Raw genomic sequence first — 12,826 nt, 5'->3', positions numbered from 1 at the left:
TGGCTCCGAATTTGAGAGTTTCTCGAACTTGGGTGAGATTGAAAGAAGAGTGGAAGAAAGATCTAGTTGGCGGGTCAACACCGTTAACCGTCATGGGGACATGGGCGCCGCGCACAGACCATGTCAGACTTATAGTCATCGCTCCTCTTCCTCAACTCTTCCAACAACCACAACCTCGCCTTCAACGTCGGGGCTTGAAGATCTCCACGAGAGTCTTCAGATCTTCCGGCCAAGCTCAAACATCTTCAAGCACAAGGCCCAATCCCGTCTTCTTGAAGATCATCCATCCCATCACGACCTTCTGACCACCAGATCTTCCGCGCAAAAACCCAACTACTCCAAAACCCCCACGTCAGCCAAGATGACGTTCAAGATCCTAGTCCCGCTGTACAGCTACAAGCTGCCTGGCAACCGCCAGCCCACCGAATGGAAGGAAGCCATCGTCTACGAGCATGACGAATCTTCCGACGACTCGACCGTCGATCCGCAGTGGAAGATCCGCGAGAAGGAGGCGCGCGAGTGGAAGCCGCTGGTCGACAGGATGAACAAGTTCAACAGCTACGAGATCCACCGCTTCCTGGACCAGGGCGCCGCCGACGCCTTCGCCGACAAGATCGACGTCATCAAAGAGTCGCAGTGGGCCGGCTTCCTCTACTACAAGGACGACCTCGACAAGCTCGACGCCCGCTCCGGCATCTACACCGCCAGCACCCGCATCATCGTCAACTATGCCTACGATGTCGAGGTCTGTCCGCTGGGCGAGTGGCTCAAGGCCAACACCACCGGCGACGTCATGACGCCGCTGCGCGCCTTCCTCGACAACATCCACGAGAACTACATCGGCGCCAACAAGGAGTACTGTGGCTACGAGCTGCGCATCTTCACCGACAAGTGGATCGCCGAGGGCTACCCGCCCGACTGGCACGTCGACGAGTGCGACATCGCCAACGAGCACGGCGGCCGCTTCGACATCGAGCCGCTGTTCGTCGCCACCACCTTCAAGGGCCCCGGCACGCTGTTCATGCGCAACCGCGTGCTCAGCTGGATCAACCACGCCAAGGTCGACTACGAGGCCGCGGCCGCCAAGGACCAGCTCAAGGCTGGAGAGCTTGCGCTCTACCGTCCCACTCCTGCCGCCACCACGGGCCACGAGAACATGTTCGGCGCCATCCACGCCAGGCCGGACGATGAGGATGGCGATCGCGTCGTCGTCCAGCTGATGATGGGTACCAAGCGCCAGATGAAGGGAGTCAGGATCAACCACAAGCAGGCGAAGGAGACGAGCCGTCTTACCAAGCTGGCCAAGCAGGCCAAGGAGACTTCGTCATCTGCCCAACAGACGTAAGGTCGTCCACTTTCTCTGGTCGGAGAATGGGAACTTCTGGCCTTTCAACATCATCAGTCTTATCATGGAAACCCTTGGACTGGAAGCGAAGCAGAAAAGCATGCGAAAAGAATGGAAAACCAACGCAAGCCCGGACATTGGCTAGTCTGCGGTTCTTTTTGCCTGATGAGGTCTTTTGGATAACACACCTCTGGGCAAGAGCTGGATTGCCACCTCTTGGACTGCATCTGATGATGCAGAAATGAGAAGAATTGCGATGAAGAACATACAAAAAAAAAAAAAAAAAAAATTCAAAGTTTGGCAAGTACCCCGATGGTCTTACTCTCTAACCTACTAACATATCAGTAGAGTATGCGACATATCACCACGGTGTTCCTACAACGGTGAAACCCTAGCGGACACTCATGATTCGGTAGGTATTCGGCCGAGGTATAGCAGTTCAGGTCCCCGGCTTTCTTTACCCCAAGAAACTCACAGAGATTGATCTCTATTAATAATTGGTCGACAAGCGACGGAAGCCCGCTTGGCGCTTCCCTCTCCTTCGTCAACCATTGGGTTTCCTTTTTTCTTTACTGGCCCGGCTTCTGCTTGGCGTTTCAATACGAGCTTGGGGTTCTCGTACAGTCCGGGCATATCCGCGACGGTCTCCCCATACGTAGTAGCTCCGTAGCGAATCCAATGGAAGCCCTCAAGTGGAACGACGCTGGTGCTTCCGCCCTGCGCCACTCATGTACGTGGACGTGCCTGGTACGACAACAGCTCACGCGGCATTGCAGCAAAGTGACCGAATCCAATGTCTCGACGCACTTGTCCATGCTCCATTTGTGTATCCCCTGGCCCGAGTGACGTCCCAATTGCTCACATGTTCACTCGATGATTGTCATAGCACGATCTCGTATACAGGCGAGGCTATGGCGATCTGCGATAATCGCCGGACCCCCCGCTGATCAACACCCTCTATCGATTCGCCAGCGTCTCGAACAAACAACGGCGGCAGATCTCTTCGATCGGCCCCAACAAATCTGCAAGTAAGCACAAAAAAATCGGAGCGGGTCGTACGAGGCGTTGGCGGCGCAGTCTGAAGGGCGTCATCATCCGCGATTTCGATTACATAGACCCTGACTATGGCCCCTTTCGGCCGGACACCGACTCCGACAGGCGGTGCGGCACCGGGCGGCAGCGCGGCGGGCAGCCGAATTGATTGATGAGGGAAGCCGCTGCTTCAGCCACCGCAGATGTGTGGGATTCACATGATCCGGCCGGGGAAAAAGGCGGCTGGACGCGCAAGTCGGTGGCCCTAGGCCCCAAGCCCCATCGCGTGTGTCTATCCTTAGACCTTTGTCACAGCCTCGTACAATGGGGCGCCAGGCCGGAGAATGTTCCAGCGCTTCGTCTCGCGGCCGCGGCAATTATTCTGGGGAACGACCGGTCGAGAAGCCGGTGCGGCAAGGAAGGTGCAGTGGGCGTCTCACGGGTGCTAGCTTGGCGCCAACACACCGACGGCGTCGGCGAAGAATCCCATGCCTGGCGGCATGCGACGCGATGCAGCGGTGCAATTGGTGATGACCCGCTCGTTCGTCAGGTTGCTTCGCGCTTCATGCTGCAGGAAGAGACGGCCGGGTCGACGCACGCACAACTCAGGGGCGGTTCAGCTGGGAGTGAGGCGCATGTGAGGTCGCGGTGGCTTGCAAGGACAGGGGGATGATGAGACGGGTAGGGTTGGGTGACGAGTGATGAGTGGAGGAATTTGGGAGGGAAGGCGCAGGGCGGCAGCGGGCAGCGGGAACGACGCACATGGCGGCCGTTGGCGGTGAGGCAGGCGGTACCTGAGTCGCGCGTCGCGCAAGGGCAACGCGTGGCGATCATGAAGCTCGCCGCGCACAGCGCACCCGCTGAAGGGAGCTCGCGTCCAGAGCTTCCAGATCGTCGCCGGCGATGGCGCCGCATCGCACAACCAGCGGCGCGACATCGACATGCGCGCGCAAGCAGGCCGCCGGCGTGCACGCAGCGTGGCCAGGCCGGTGGCCGAGACGGCGGGCCTGCAGGGCGCGGCGGGCGCTGTGCTGCCCCGGACAGGCGTCTTGACTGCCGCACAGGCGCCGTTTCAGGCGTCCCGAAGCGTAAGCTGGGCAGCTGCTCTTCCCTGCAACGGACATGCTGCCCGCGTTATTACACTCCTCTGCATTTGCGGGCTGCGTGCTCGTGTACCGTGCGGCCAATGGGCAGCGTGCAGTGCGTGCCATGCTCTGTCCACAGGGGTCTCGAACAATAAAAGCCCGCCCAGCGCAGCAACACCGTTCTTTTGTTCTCCAGTCAGCGACCGCTACCTCGTCCTGCACTCCCTTTTAAAGGTCCCGCGTTCATTATCAACCGTCTCCTACACGCGTTGTCAAGCCAATACTTCTTCTTCTTCTTCTTCTCCCCCCATCACAAAATGGCCGACGGCGTCGAATACCAGCAGCGCCGTGACCGCTCCTCAACCCTCCGGTCGAGCCAGCGTAGCGTGCGGATAGAGCCGCCCATGGAGCACATCGAGCCCACGCCGTCGATACCCTCGATCCACATGCCGCCGTCGAGCAGCGGCACCGCCGTGACCGACCAGGAGAAAATCGACATGGAGTCCAAGCCGCTCGAGGCGACTTTCTCTCCCGATCCCCAGGTGGCTCCGGCCATGCGCAAGTTCCGCCAGAAGCGCACCAAGTCCATTGATCTGGACGACTACTTCGTACGCACTCTGCCCCGGCCCATTGGCTGCCTGGCCAAAGCTGACCCCCGCCGCAGGAAGGACCGCGCGCCATCGACAAGCACTCGAAATGGCCCATGTTCCTGCGCATGCACGGAAGCATCTTCCCGGAGCTTGTTCTTCCTGTCATCAGTTGCGGTTTGTGGGCGACGTTAATGTGTGTTTTAATTGCAGTGCTGATTTTTTGCAACCTCAAGGCGTGGTGCTAATGACATACAGTACTTGCGTTTCGCGATTCGTCTACCCGCTCGGTGTCTCCAACATCCTTCTGACCGTCCTTGGTTTCGTCGTCTCTCTCGCCATCTCGCTCCGCAGCACCACCGCCTACGAACGCTACTCTGAAGGCCGCAAGTACTGGGCCCAGCTCATGCTCATCTCGCAGGGCCTGGCCCGTGAGATTTGGGTTTCCGCCCATGAGCGTGAAGGTGAAGAGGGCAAGGAGGATGTGCTTGGCAAGCTGTCAGTCTCCATGCATACAACGACACCCACCATAAGCTAACCCAGCAACAGGACCGGCCTCAACCTGATCGTCGCCTTCGCCAATGCTCTCAAGCACAAGCTGCGTTTCGAGCCGTACGTCCACTACGAGGACCTCCACGGCTTGGTCCAGCACCTCGACACGTACGCCAAGGAAGCCGAAGACCCCAACCTTCTGTGCCCGCCCAAGAAGTCCGCCTGGAAGGTTGCCGGCGAATACCTGGGTATGCCCATGGCCGAGTCGAACCCTCGCAAGCAGCTCAAGCGCGCCACGAAGCCGCTTGGCAACCTGCCCCTCGAGATTCTCAACCACCTCAGTCGTTACATCGATACTCTGACTGAGGCTGCCGAGGGCGAGGAACCGAAGCTCAAGGGCTACCACCAGGTCCAAGCCAGTATGTTGACCCGACCCCCACTGATGTTGGCATGCGTAAACAGAGGCTAACCAATCCCAAGCCCAAGCAATCTACCAGCTCAACGATGTCCTCGCCGGTACCGAGCGTGTTCTCAACACTCCCCTCCCGATCGCCTACACGATTGCCATCTCGCAAATCGCTTGGCTCTACGTCCTCCTGCTGCCCTTCCAGCTGTGGCCCCAACTTGACTGGATCACCATCCCTGGTACCATAGCTGCCGCGTACATTATCCTGGGCTTCGAGGCCATCGGCCGTGAGATTGAGAACCCGTTCGGCAACGACGTCAACGACCTGCCGCTTGACGACTACTGCAACCAGCTGGCCGCCGAGATCGACATTATCGCCTCGACGCCCGCGCCCAACCCCGCCCAGTTCATCAAGCGCCAGGACAACCTCGTGCTCTTTCCCTTCAGCCCCAACGGCTACGGCGCCTGGGCATCCCGCTCCGTCGGTCAGATCCGCGAGCGCCTCCGCGCCCGTCCGTTCCAGACCGTCGAGGAAGCCCACGAGGCCAGGAAGAGCATGCACGAGTCGCGGCAAAAGAAGAAGCAGGAGGTGTAACCGAGCGCCTCTATGCGTTCACCATCTCCTTGCTGTCTCTTTTCCCTACATCGTTCGAGTTTGCCAATACCCCACTTCTCATTTTACAGCGGTCTCAGAAGATTGAGCATCTTCACTTCTTTCGTCAAGATTGGAACGGAAGCAACCTTCCGAAAGGGCGGTCTTCCATTTGTCGTCCCCTCCGGAGGACTTTTTAGCGAGCACGGTCACCGGAGTTTTTAGTACCCCCAAGTGAGATCGCTTGGTTTTTTCTTGCGCTTTGGTCTTTTTTCCTTACTGTTACCTGCGACAGCCAAAGGTTTGCTTTTTATTGCTTTTTCATCGCGTACTTAACCAAATTTTCAGCGGAGGAAAGGCACGCAAGAGACAAGAGGGTCTTTTGCCGGAGAGCCTTGCCAAAAGCAAAAAAGGTGCATTTATGGGTGCATTTTACTGTATTAACCGGCTTTTGTTTGATGGGAAGCCAAACTTTTTCTTTGTTACTTTACGAGCCACGAACATTACCATCTGTGGCTCTCTTTTGTTACAGCTCTCTTTTGTGGAGCATCATCGCGGGGGAGATTACGGATCACACTATTTCCCAGTCTGTCAAAACTCTCATCTTCTTCATCGCTCGTTGGTACGGAAAAACGAAGGGGAAAACACCATCTAGATGTTTTCTCTTTCCCTCTAAACATTTAAATCAACGATTCGACTCCCCACCTAAACTCTGCTCACTCCGCTCGACGTGACTTCTTTCTGCCTGCGCTTGCTTCCCTTGGTGGTTGTCGTGAGATATTTTTCTCCGTTGTGCTGCGTGCATTGCATTGCATTTCATCCGGACGCACGCCAAGACTCCTCCTTCATCCCGTCTAGCTGACCTGCAGTCTTGGGAGCAGCAGTAGTTCCAGCTCTCCTGATGCCCTGCAGGAAGGAGGCAGCCAATGGGATGCGTAGCCACGCTAGCTCCAGGGCACGACGCTATAACCTGTCAGCTATTACAATGCGAGGTGCCGCCGGGGTTGATGAGTACTGCCGTCGGCAACACTTGCTACCTACGCGGGTTTCCAATCACGGGGCTGGCCGACGCGAGGTTGAACGGTGCCGGTGCGCTGGAGCAAGCGACGGCGCTAAGCATGTGTGACTCATTCTCTCCGGTTTATATGAGAAACCGAGGATTTTCTTAACGTTTCGGGGGCCCCCTATAAGATGCGTAGAGAAGGTCGAAGTGAAAGGGGAAGGAAGGAGCGAAGGAAGGAAAAAGAAGGACGACGGAAACATGTCGCTGCTGGCGCCGTGGGACGACGGGGCCAGCTTCCCCACACGCCAAAACACCCTCTCACACAATCATTTCCGTCTGGAGGGACGACGAAATATGCTTTGTCGTTTCACCCTCCGCACGAACCGCCCAACGGTTTCCGCGTGTGCGTCAGCTGGCCCGCGCGCGTGGAAGGCGGAAGTGAGCTGATCGACATGCAGCCAAGGGCGAGAACAACACACCGGCCGTCAACTGTCTTCGACCCCCGATCAGCACGAAACCCACTCGTTTATGCCGCGATTGCTGCTGATAAGAGAAGCAAGCGCGCAAAGACGCCGATATGCGAGAAGCTCTGACGAACACGAAATGAAGGCAGAAAAAAAAATGCTTTTTTTTTTTGCCAACACGCACGTACGATGCGCGCGATGCCTTCACCCCCGTTGTCAGTTCTCCCCTTCGACAGTAGTGAGGCCGCCGAAACGACAGAACGGGTTGAGCTAGTCAGTTCATCAGGTTCCCCATGATCAGACCGCCGTCAGAACCACGTAGCACGCCAAGTTCGCATCTCAAAACACTCATTTTGAATGCGTCGCCGCGTTGGACATGCGCCGTGAAGTTCCTCATGAAACCCCCCGGGACGGTTCTGGCTCCGAGACATCGAGGGCTGGACGAGGGCTGAACGGCTGAATCCAAAATTTCTCCCGCCCAGGATCTTCTCGGCCGGCAGAAAAAAGTGCACGAAGAAGACAATGCTTCATCATCGCCATCAGTCGCCACGTGCCTTACCCAAGGTGTCTGTGCATTGGTCGATCTTCACGGACAACACCGAACGACATGTAGGAAGCAGAAGTTGTCATTTCCTAAGGCATACTACTAAAATACAGCACATGAAGAAGCCGCACTCCATCGAGGCCATCGGAGCCTTCTGCATACGCAGGCGCCCTGTCAGGATGGAGGGAACGAAAAGGGACGGCTAGAGAAAGCATGCCTCTCTGATTCCCATGGGACAAACCAAAAAAATTGAAAATTGTCGAACGGAAAGTTCGGATCCCCACCAGCGCCTCGATTTTCCCCTTTGACCGGATTAAGTCAAATGGACCTTCATCACGATGAAAACTAAAAAACGCCTTCTAAGCTTTCCAAAGCCCGTTTATCATCCTTCATGCATCCACCGTGCCATTGATACTCTCATCTCCAACATGAATATTGCTTAGATCTCGTGGCTCTTGAACCCCTCGTCGCCCTCCTTCAGCGGCGTCACTTCCGCCTCCTCGTCGGAATCCACTTTCTGCACACCGAGCTTCTCGCCGAAGGCGTTCGCACCGTGCACTGCCTCCTGCACAATCTTCATGCCATCTTGAGGACCAGAGATGGCGGCGCGCTTGAATGCATCCTCCACCGACCGCATACGCTTCTGGAAACCAAGACGGTCAAGGAAGAGCTGCTGCCGGCGGCGTTCAAGGTCGCGGCGTTCCGCCGAAAGGACTTGCTCAAGCTCTGAGAATTGTTGCAGCTTAAGTTGCATCTTCTGCAACTCAACGTTGACGGCGCTGGATACCAGACGGGAAATGTTGCGTTCCTCGTGTGAGGCTAGCGCCGCCGAACGAGCAGCAGACAAAGCAAGCGGGACTGTGGCGTAGGGATTGGCAGGCTTGCTAGCATCAGTCTGAAGAGCAACGGCGTCGGTTGCCTGCGGCGAGTTCGCATCGACTTCCATACTGTCCTCGTTCTTAACCTGGGCAGCTGCGGGAGCAGCAGATGCCTCCTTTTCCTTGCCTTTGTCGGATTCAGCCGAGGGGGCACCTCCCTTCTCAAGCTTCTCCCGGAGCGCGCGCTTCATCTCGTCTACGCTCTTGCCGGCTGCTGCGGCGGTGACGGCAGGGTCTGCCAATCCAGCCAGGAAGCCCATGACGGACAAGACAGCGTTGTCAGCCTGGGTGAAGGGGAGGCGGCCGTTGCTCAGGTACGAGAGGTTGCCCCCAGTAAGCTCGGTCTTGCTCGCGTTCTCCTGTTCCTCAAGATACTGGTCCTCAATCTCCAGTTGAAGGAATTTGAGGACGCATTCTTCTCTTGTCCGGTCGCCAACATATTCTGCAACTTGATTCCAGTCCTCGTCAAACATCTCCAATGCTTCCAGAAGGCGCAGCGTCTCTCCATCCGTCCAAGGCGCATTCCGGTCGGGGATACCTGAGTACTTGTCGTTCTCAATCTTCGTATAGTCCGACGCAGCACTCGAAGAGGGGAAACGGCCTTCCAAAAAGCAGTTCGGGCAGAGGTCATACTTGAGCATCGCAGCAGTCTTACCCGATGCGGAATGCGGAGCAGATTTAGTGTTGTGGTAGTGTACGCGTGTACAGTCAATGCCGCACGAGAAGCAGTTGACTTGACGACCAGGCTCCTTGAGGGCATCCACGAGAGACTTGCTATCAGCCAACGGCGTTCCGTTTGCAGTCGACCCTTCCCCATTGGCAGGCTTCTCCTTGGTGTCGGCGGGCGTGACTTCCTTTCCGTTTGACTCATAGGCATTGCGGCGGATCTCAAGGTTGAGATCTTCCTTCGACGCAGGCGTTTGACTCGCGAGACGGTCCGTAGCAGTCAGAGGCTTGCCAACCGTCACCGCAGGCTTGGGAGCGGGCTGATGAGGTTGCAGGCCACGTGGAGTGTCGGCCGTGATCTTGAAGTGACCGGTGAAAGGAGGTCCAATGTTTGATGGCCTAGTGTCCGGGTCGACCTGGTAATTGACCAGACCCCACTGCTCGAGGAATGCGTGCACGCGCATGATTGCGCAAACATCGCCAGCAAGGTTGCGGCGACAGGCGGTCACGGTGAGATATTCAGCAGGGTTCAGGCGGTAAGTGTTGACCATGAAATCACGGTAGTCCTTGTACACAGCCGGAGTCTTGCTGCGGTTCCTGCTGTTGAAGAATTCGGGTAGAGCCTTGCGCTCAATGTTGTGGATCGTGTTCATGTCGAACCAGGTGCTGTAACTCGGTAAAATAATGGCGTGAGTCTGCGCAATGAGGTGCGAGCGGGCCTGGTTCTCCAAAGCGGATTTGGTCTGAGTAGGCTGGTCATCCGCAGCAGCATCGGCGTTGTCTCCTGCATCCTTCTCTGGGCTGCCACCTTCCTTCTTCGTATCATCCATACCACCCATCTCTTCGTCCTCCGCTGCATCGGCATCCTCGTTGTCCGGCCTAGGTCCTTCGGGCGCGTCAAGGGGGTTGTCCGATACCGGATTGGGGGTGGAGTTGTCCTTTTGCGCTGAATCCTGAGCGTCATCCGCCATGGCTGTGTCGGCGTCTGTTTGTTTATCCGTCAGTCATAGGTTCAGAAGTAGAAGGCCAGCTGGGTGAGCTGTGCGCATTCCGGAGAAGCGACGTCGGCCGCCTGGAACACGCCTAGTGCGACAGGTAAAGATAAATGCCCCGCAGTTCCCCATCTCGCACCAGCCCAACGTGTCAAAGCTCGTGGGCTTTTCATGAACAATGTCGTCCTGTCAGTGGGAAGCCCGCCAAGTTGATGCGCGCAAGAGCATCAGTGCAATACGGCGTAGCTCACCCCAGTTGACAAATTCCAACACGTCGGTGCCCAGTGAAGTCAAAGGACTAGAGCCATCGCTGGGTGCAGGCGGGGGCGGCTGGATCTCTGGAGGCTCGGCATCGATGGGCTCGCCGGACGAGGGAAGCCAGGGGAGGTAGTTCTCAAAGTGAGAGGATGGCGGCAGGATGTCGGGGTCATCATGGTGAAAAAACATGATGATTGCGGGCAACAGTGTGCAGACAAGACTTGCGTGACATACCTGCGGTCTGCTCGTTTTGGGAGTCGGCGGTCGGGGCGTCAGCAGCGCCTTCGTCGGCAGCGGAAGGCGCGTCAACGTCCTGTGCAGGTGCGAGGGAGTTGTTGGCGCCAAGCAGCTCGTCGGCCATTGCGATGCGGGCGGGAATTGGGCAGGCGCGATGGACCTGGGGATGAAGCTACGTCGGAACGTAGAAAACGCGAGGCGGCGCGAGCAACGGCGCGAAGGTAGGGGCGTCAGGTAGAGGTGGGCGACGCGACCGCAGCGGTGGCGCGTCGAGCGGGAAGATAGAGGGCGCGATGAAGGGCGCGAGGGCGATGTCGTGTGGTGCGCGTTGTGGAGGACCTGGGACGTGAACTTCTTCAGCGCGCCGCTGGTCTCTCCGCGATCATGCCAAGAAGCGCTAGAGCCAAAACGGAAAGGTGGCTTCTGGAAGCTCTTGTGGATAACCTCGGACTGATGCCGACTCTCGGAGCTCAAGCTGGACGCTTTCACGAGCCGTTGCGTCTCCGCCTCTCTCCAATACCTCACCCTTCCCCCGGCCCGTCCCCATCTCCCCACACACGCCTCTCGCCGTCATGTTCTCGACCGTGCGCAACACCGCGCTTCGCCAAGCGCGCACCCAGCTCAGATCAGTCCGCCCGGTTTCGCTACCCCACCAGTCCTTCGTCGCGCGGTTACTCTCCACCCTCGCCGTTCTCGAGCAACGCGAGGGCAAGCTCAACCCCGGTTCCTTGGCCGCCGTGACGGCCGCGCAGAAATTGGGTGGTTCCATCACTGGCATTGTTGCCGGTAGCAGCATCAAGGCCGTCGCGGACGAGGCGGCCAAGGTGAAGGGTCTGGATAAGGTCATCTTTGTGGACAACGGTGCATACGACAAGGGCCTGCCCGAGAACTACGCCCCGCTGCTGGTGGAAAACATCAAGAAGGGCGGCTTCACCCATGTCCTGGCGGGCCACTCTGCCTTTGGCAAGAACCTTTTGCCGCGTGTAGCCGCTCTGCTCGATGTGTCGCAAATCTCGGACATTACGGCCATCGAGAGCGAGGACAGTAGGTTTTCTGACTGAATAACATTGCCCAGCCCGTTCAAGTCTGACATGCGCAGCCTTCGTCCGCCCCATCTATGCTGGCAACGCCATCCTCACTGTCCAGTCCTCAGACTCGATCAAGATCATAACTGTGCGCGGCACTGCCTTCCCGGCCGGCGAGACCGAGGGTGGAAGCGCACAACTCGAGGAGGGAGTTGACCCCAAGGCGGACACGCCGACTGAATGGGTGTCGGAGGACCTGGCAAAGTCTGACAGGCCCGACCTTGCCACGGCCAGCAAGGTCGTCTCCGGCGGTCGTGGTCTAAAGTCGAAGGAGGAGTTTGATCGTCTGATGCCCCCGCTTGCTGACGCGCTTGGTGCTGCTATTGGCGCGTCTCGTGCCGCGGTTGACAGCGGCTTTGCGGACAACAGTCTGCAGGTCGGGCAGACGGGCAAGAACGTTGCGCCGCAGCTCTACCTTTGCGCTGGTATTTCTGGCGCAATCCAGCATTTGGCTGGTATGAAAGATAGCAAGGTGATTGCTGCCATCAACAAGGACGCGGATGCGCCCATTTTCCAGGTTGCGGATGTTGGTCTCGTCGGCGACCTGTTCGAGAAGGTGCCCGAGCTTACGGAGAAGCTGAAGGCTCAGTCGTAAACGGCGGGAAGGCTCGTTGATCTTGTTTCATTAGCTGAGCGCCGAACCAGGGAGATCTGAGGCACCCCGGCATCATTATGTGTGATAAAAGGCAGACTATGTACACTACAGGCCAGGGTTACCGGACGAGATAGGGTCCGGTTTGTGTAAATACCTCGATCATTATTCTTATTTACTTCCATACCCACAAAAAAAGAACAGAAAAGAAAAGACACAGGGCTGCCGTTGCAAAAGGGTCTCCTTCCTCGAGGCAGGATCACATGGTCGATGGCGTAGCTAGATCTGTGGCAGATAGTGGAGATCTCCCCGCGTTGTTATCTGGCGCGTGGCTTGCCAAAGCGTCACACGAACGCCCAAGCGATGGGCTGGGGCGCCTTGTTGTGGGCTTGCCAGCCGCAACATCCTTCCAACGATGCCCGCACCCCCTTCGCACCTTCTGGTTGCTCACATGGACATGGACTAACGTTGATGCGGCAGCCCGGCGTTTCTGTTCTCGTTCATCATGCCACGCCTGTCTCTTGCTAACAGCCAAACGCCGTTGTCGTCTCTTTGTGCTTCTGCCGGC

General features: G+C 57.5%; 4 protein-coding genes across 4 annotated transcripts; 3 read left to right on the top strand and 1 right to left on the bottom strand.

Moving 5' to 3' along the window:
• Positions 1 to 361: 361 nt before the first annotated feature.
• Positions 362 to 1,345, top strand: SLS55_000713 (uncharacterized protein; the record flags this gene model as incomplete). Its single annotated transcript, XM_066772222.1, has 1 exon — positions 362 to 1,345. The coding sequence occupies one exon, from the start codon at positions 362 to 364 to the stop codon at positions 1,343 to 1,345; it is 984 nt and encodes a 327-aa protein (XP_066637501.1).
• A 2,521-nt stretch (positions 1,346 to 3,866) lies between these two features.
• SLS55_000712 (uncharacterized protein) lies at positions 3,867 to 5,542 on the top strand (the record flags this gene model as incomplete). The annotated part of the gene is made up of 5 exons (XM_066772221.1): positions 3,867 to 4,070; positions 4,127 to 4,230; positions 4,308 to 4,547; positions 4,599 to 4,960; positions 5,022 to 5,542. 5 exons carry the CDS (start codon positions 3,867 to 3,869, stop codon positions 5,540 to 5,542), a joined length of 1,431 nt encoding a protein of 476 aa, XP_066637500.1.
• A 2,447-nt stretch (positions 5,543 to 7,989) lies between these two features.
• Positions 7,990 to 10,065, bottom strand: ssr2 (SWI/SNF and RSC complex subunit Ssr2; the record flags this gene model as incomplete). The annotated part of the gene is made up of 1 exon (XM_066772220.1): positions 7,990 to 10,065. One exon carries the CDS (start codon positions 10,063 to 10,065, stop codon positions 7,990 to 7,992), a length of 2,076 nt encoding a protein of 691 aa, XP_066637499.1.
• A 1,088-nt stretch (positions 10,066 to 11,153) lies between these two features.
• On the top strand, positions 11,154 to 12,261 carry ETF1 (Electron transfer flavoprotein alpha-subunit; the record flags this gene model as incomplete). Its single annotated transcript, XM_066772219.1, has 2 exons — positions 11,154 to 11,625; positions 11,681 to 12,261. 2 exons carry the CDS (start codon positions 11,154 to 11,156, stop codon positions 12,259 to 12,261), a joined length of 1,053 nt encoding a protein of 350 aa, XP_066637498.1.
• Positions 12,262 to 12,826: the final 565 nt, after the last annotated feature.

Source organism: Diplodia seriata (assembly GCF_021436955.1).
Source record: "Diplodia seriata strain FDS-637 chromosome Unknown scaffold_1, whole genome shotgun sequence".
Classification (NCBI taxonomy): Eukaryota; Fungi; Ascomycota; class Dothideomycetes; order Botryosphaeriales; family Botryosphaeriaceae; genus Diplodia; species Diplodia seriata.
This window is presented reverse-complemented; position numbering and strand designations above follow the sequence as displayed.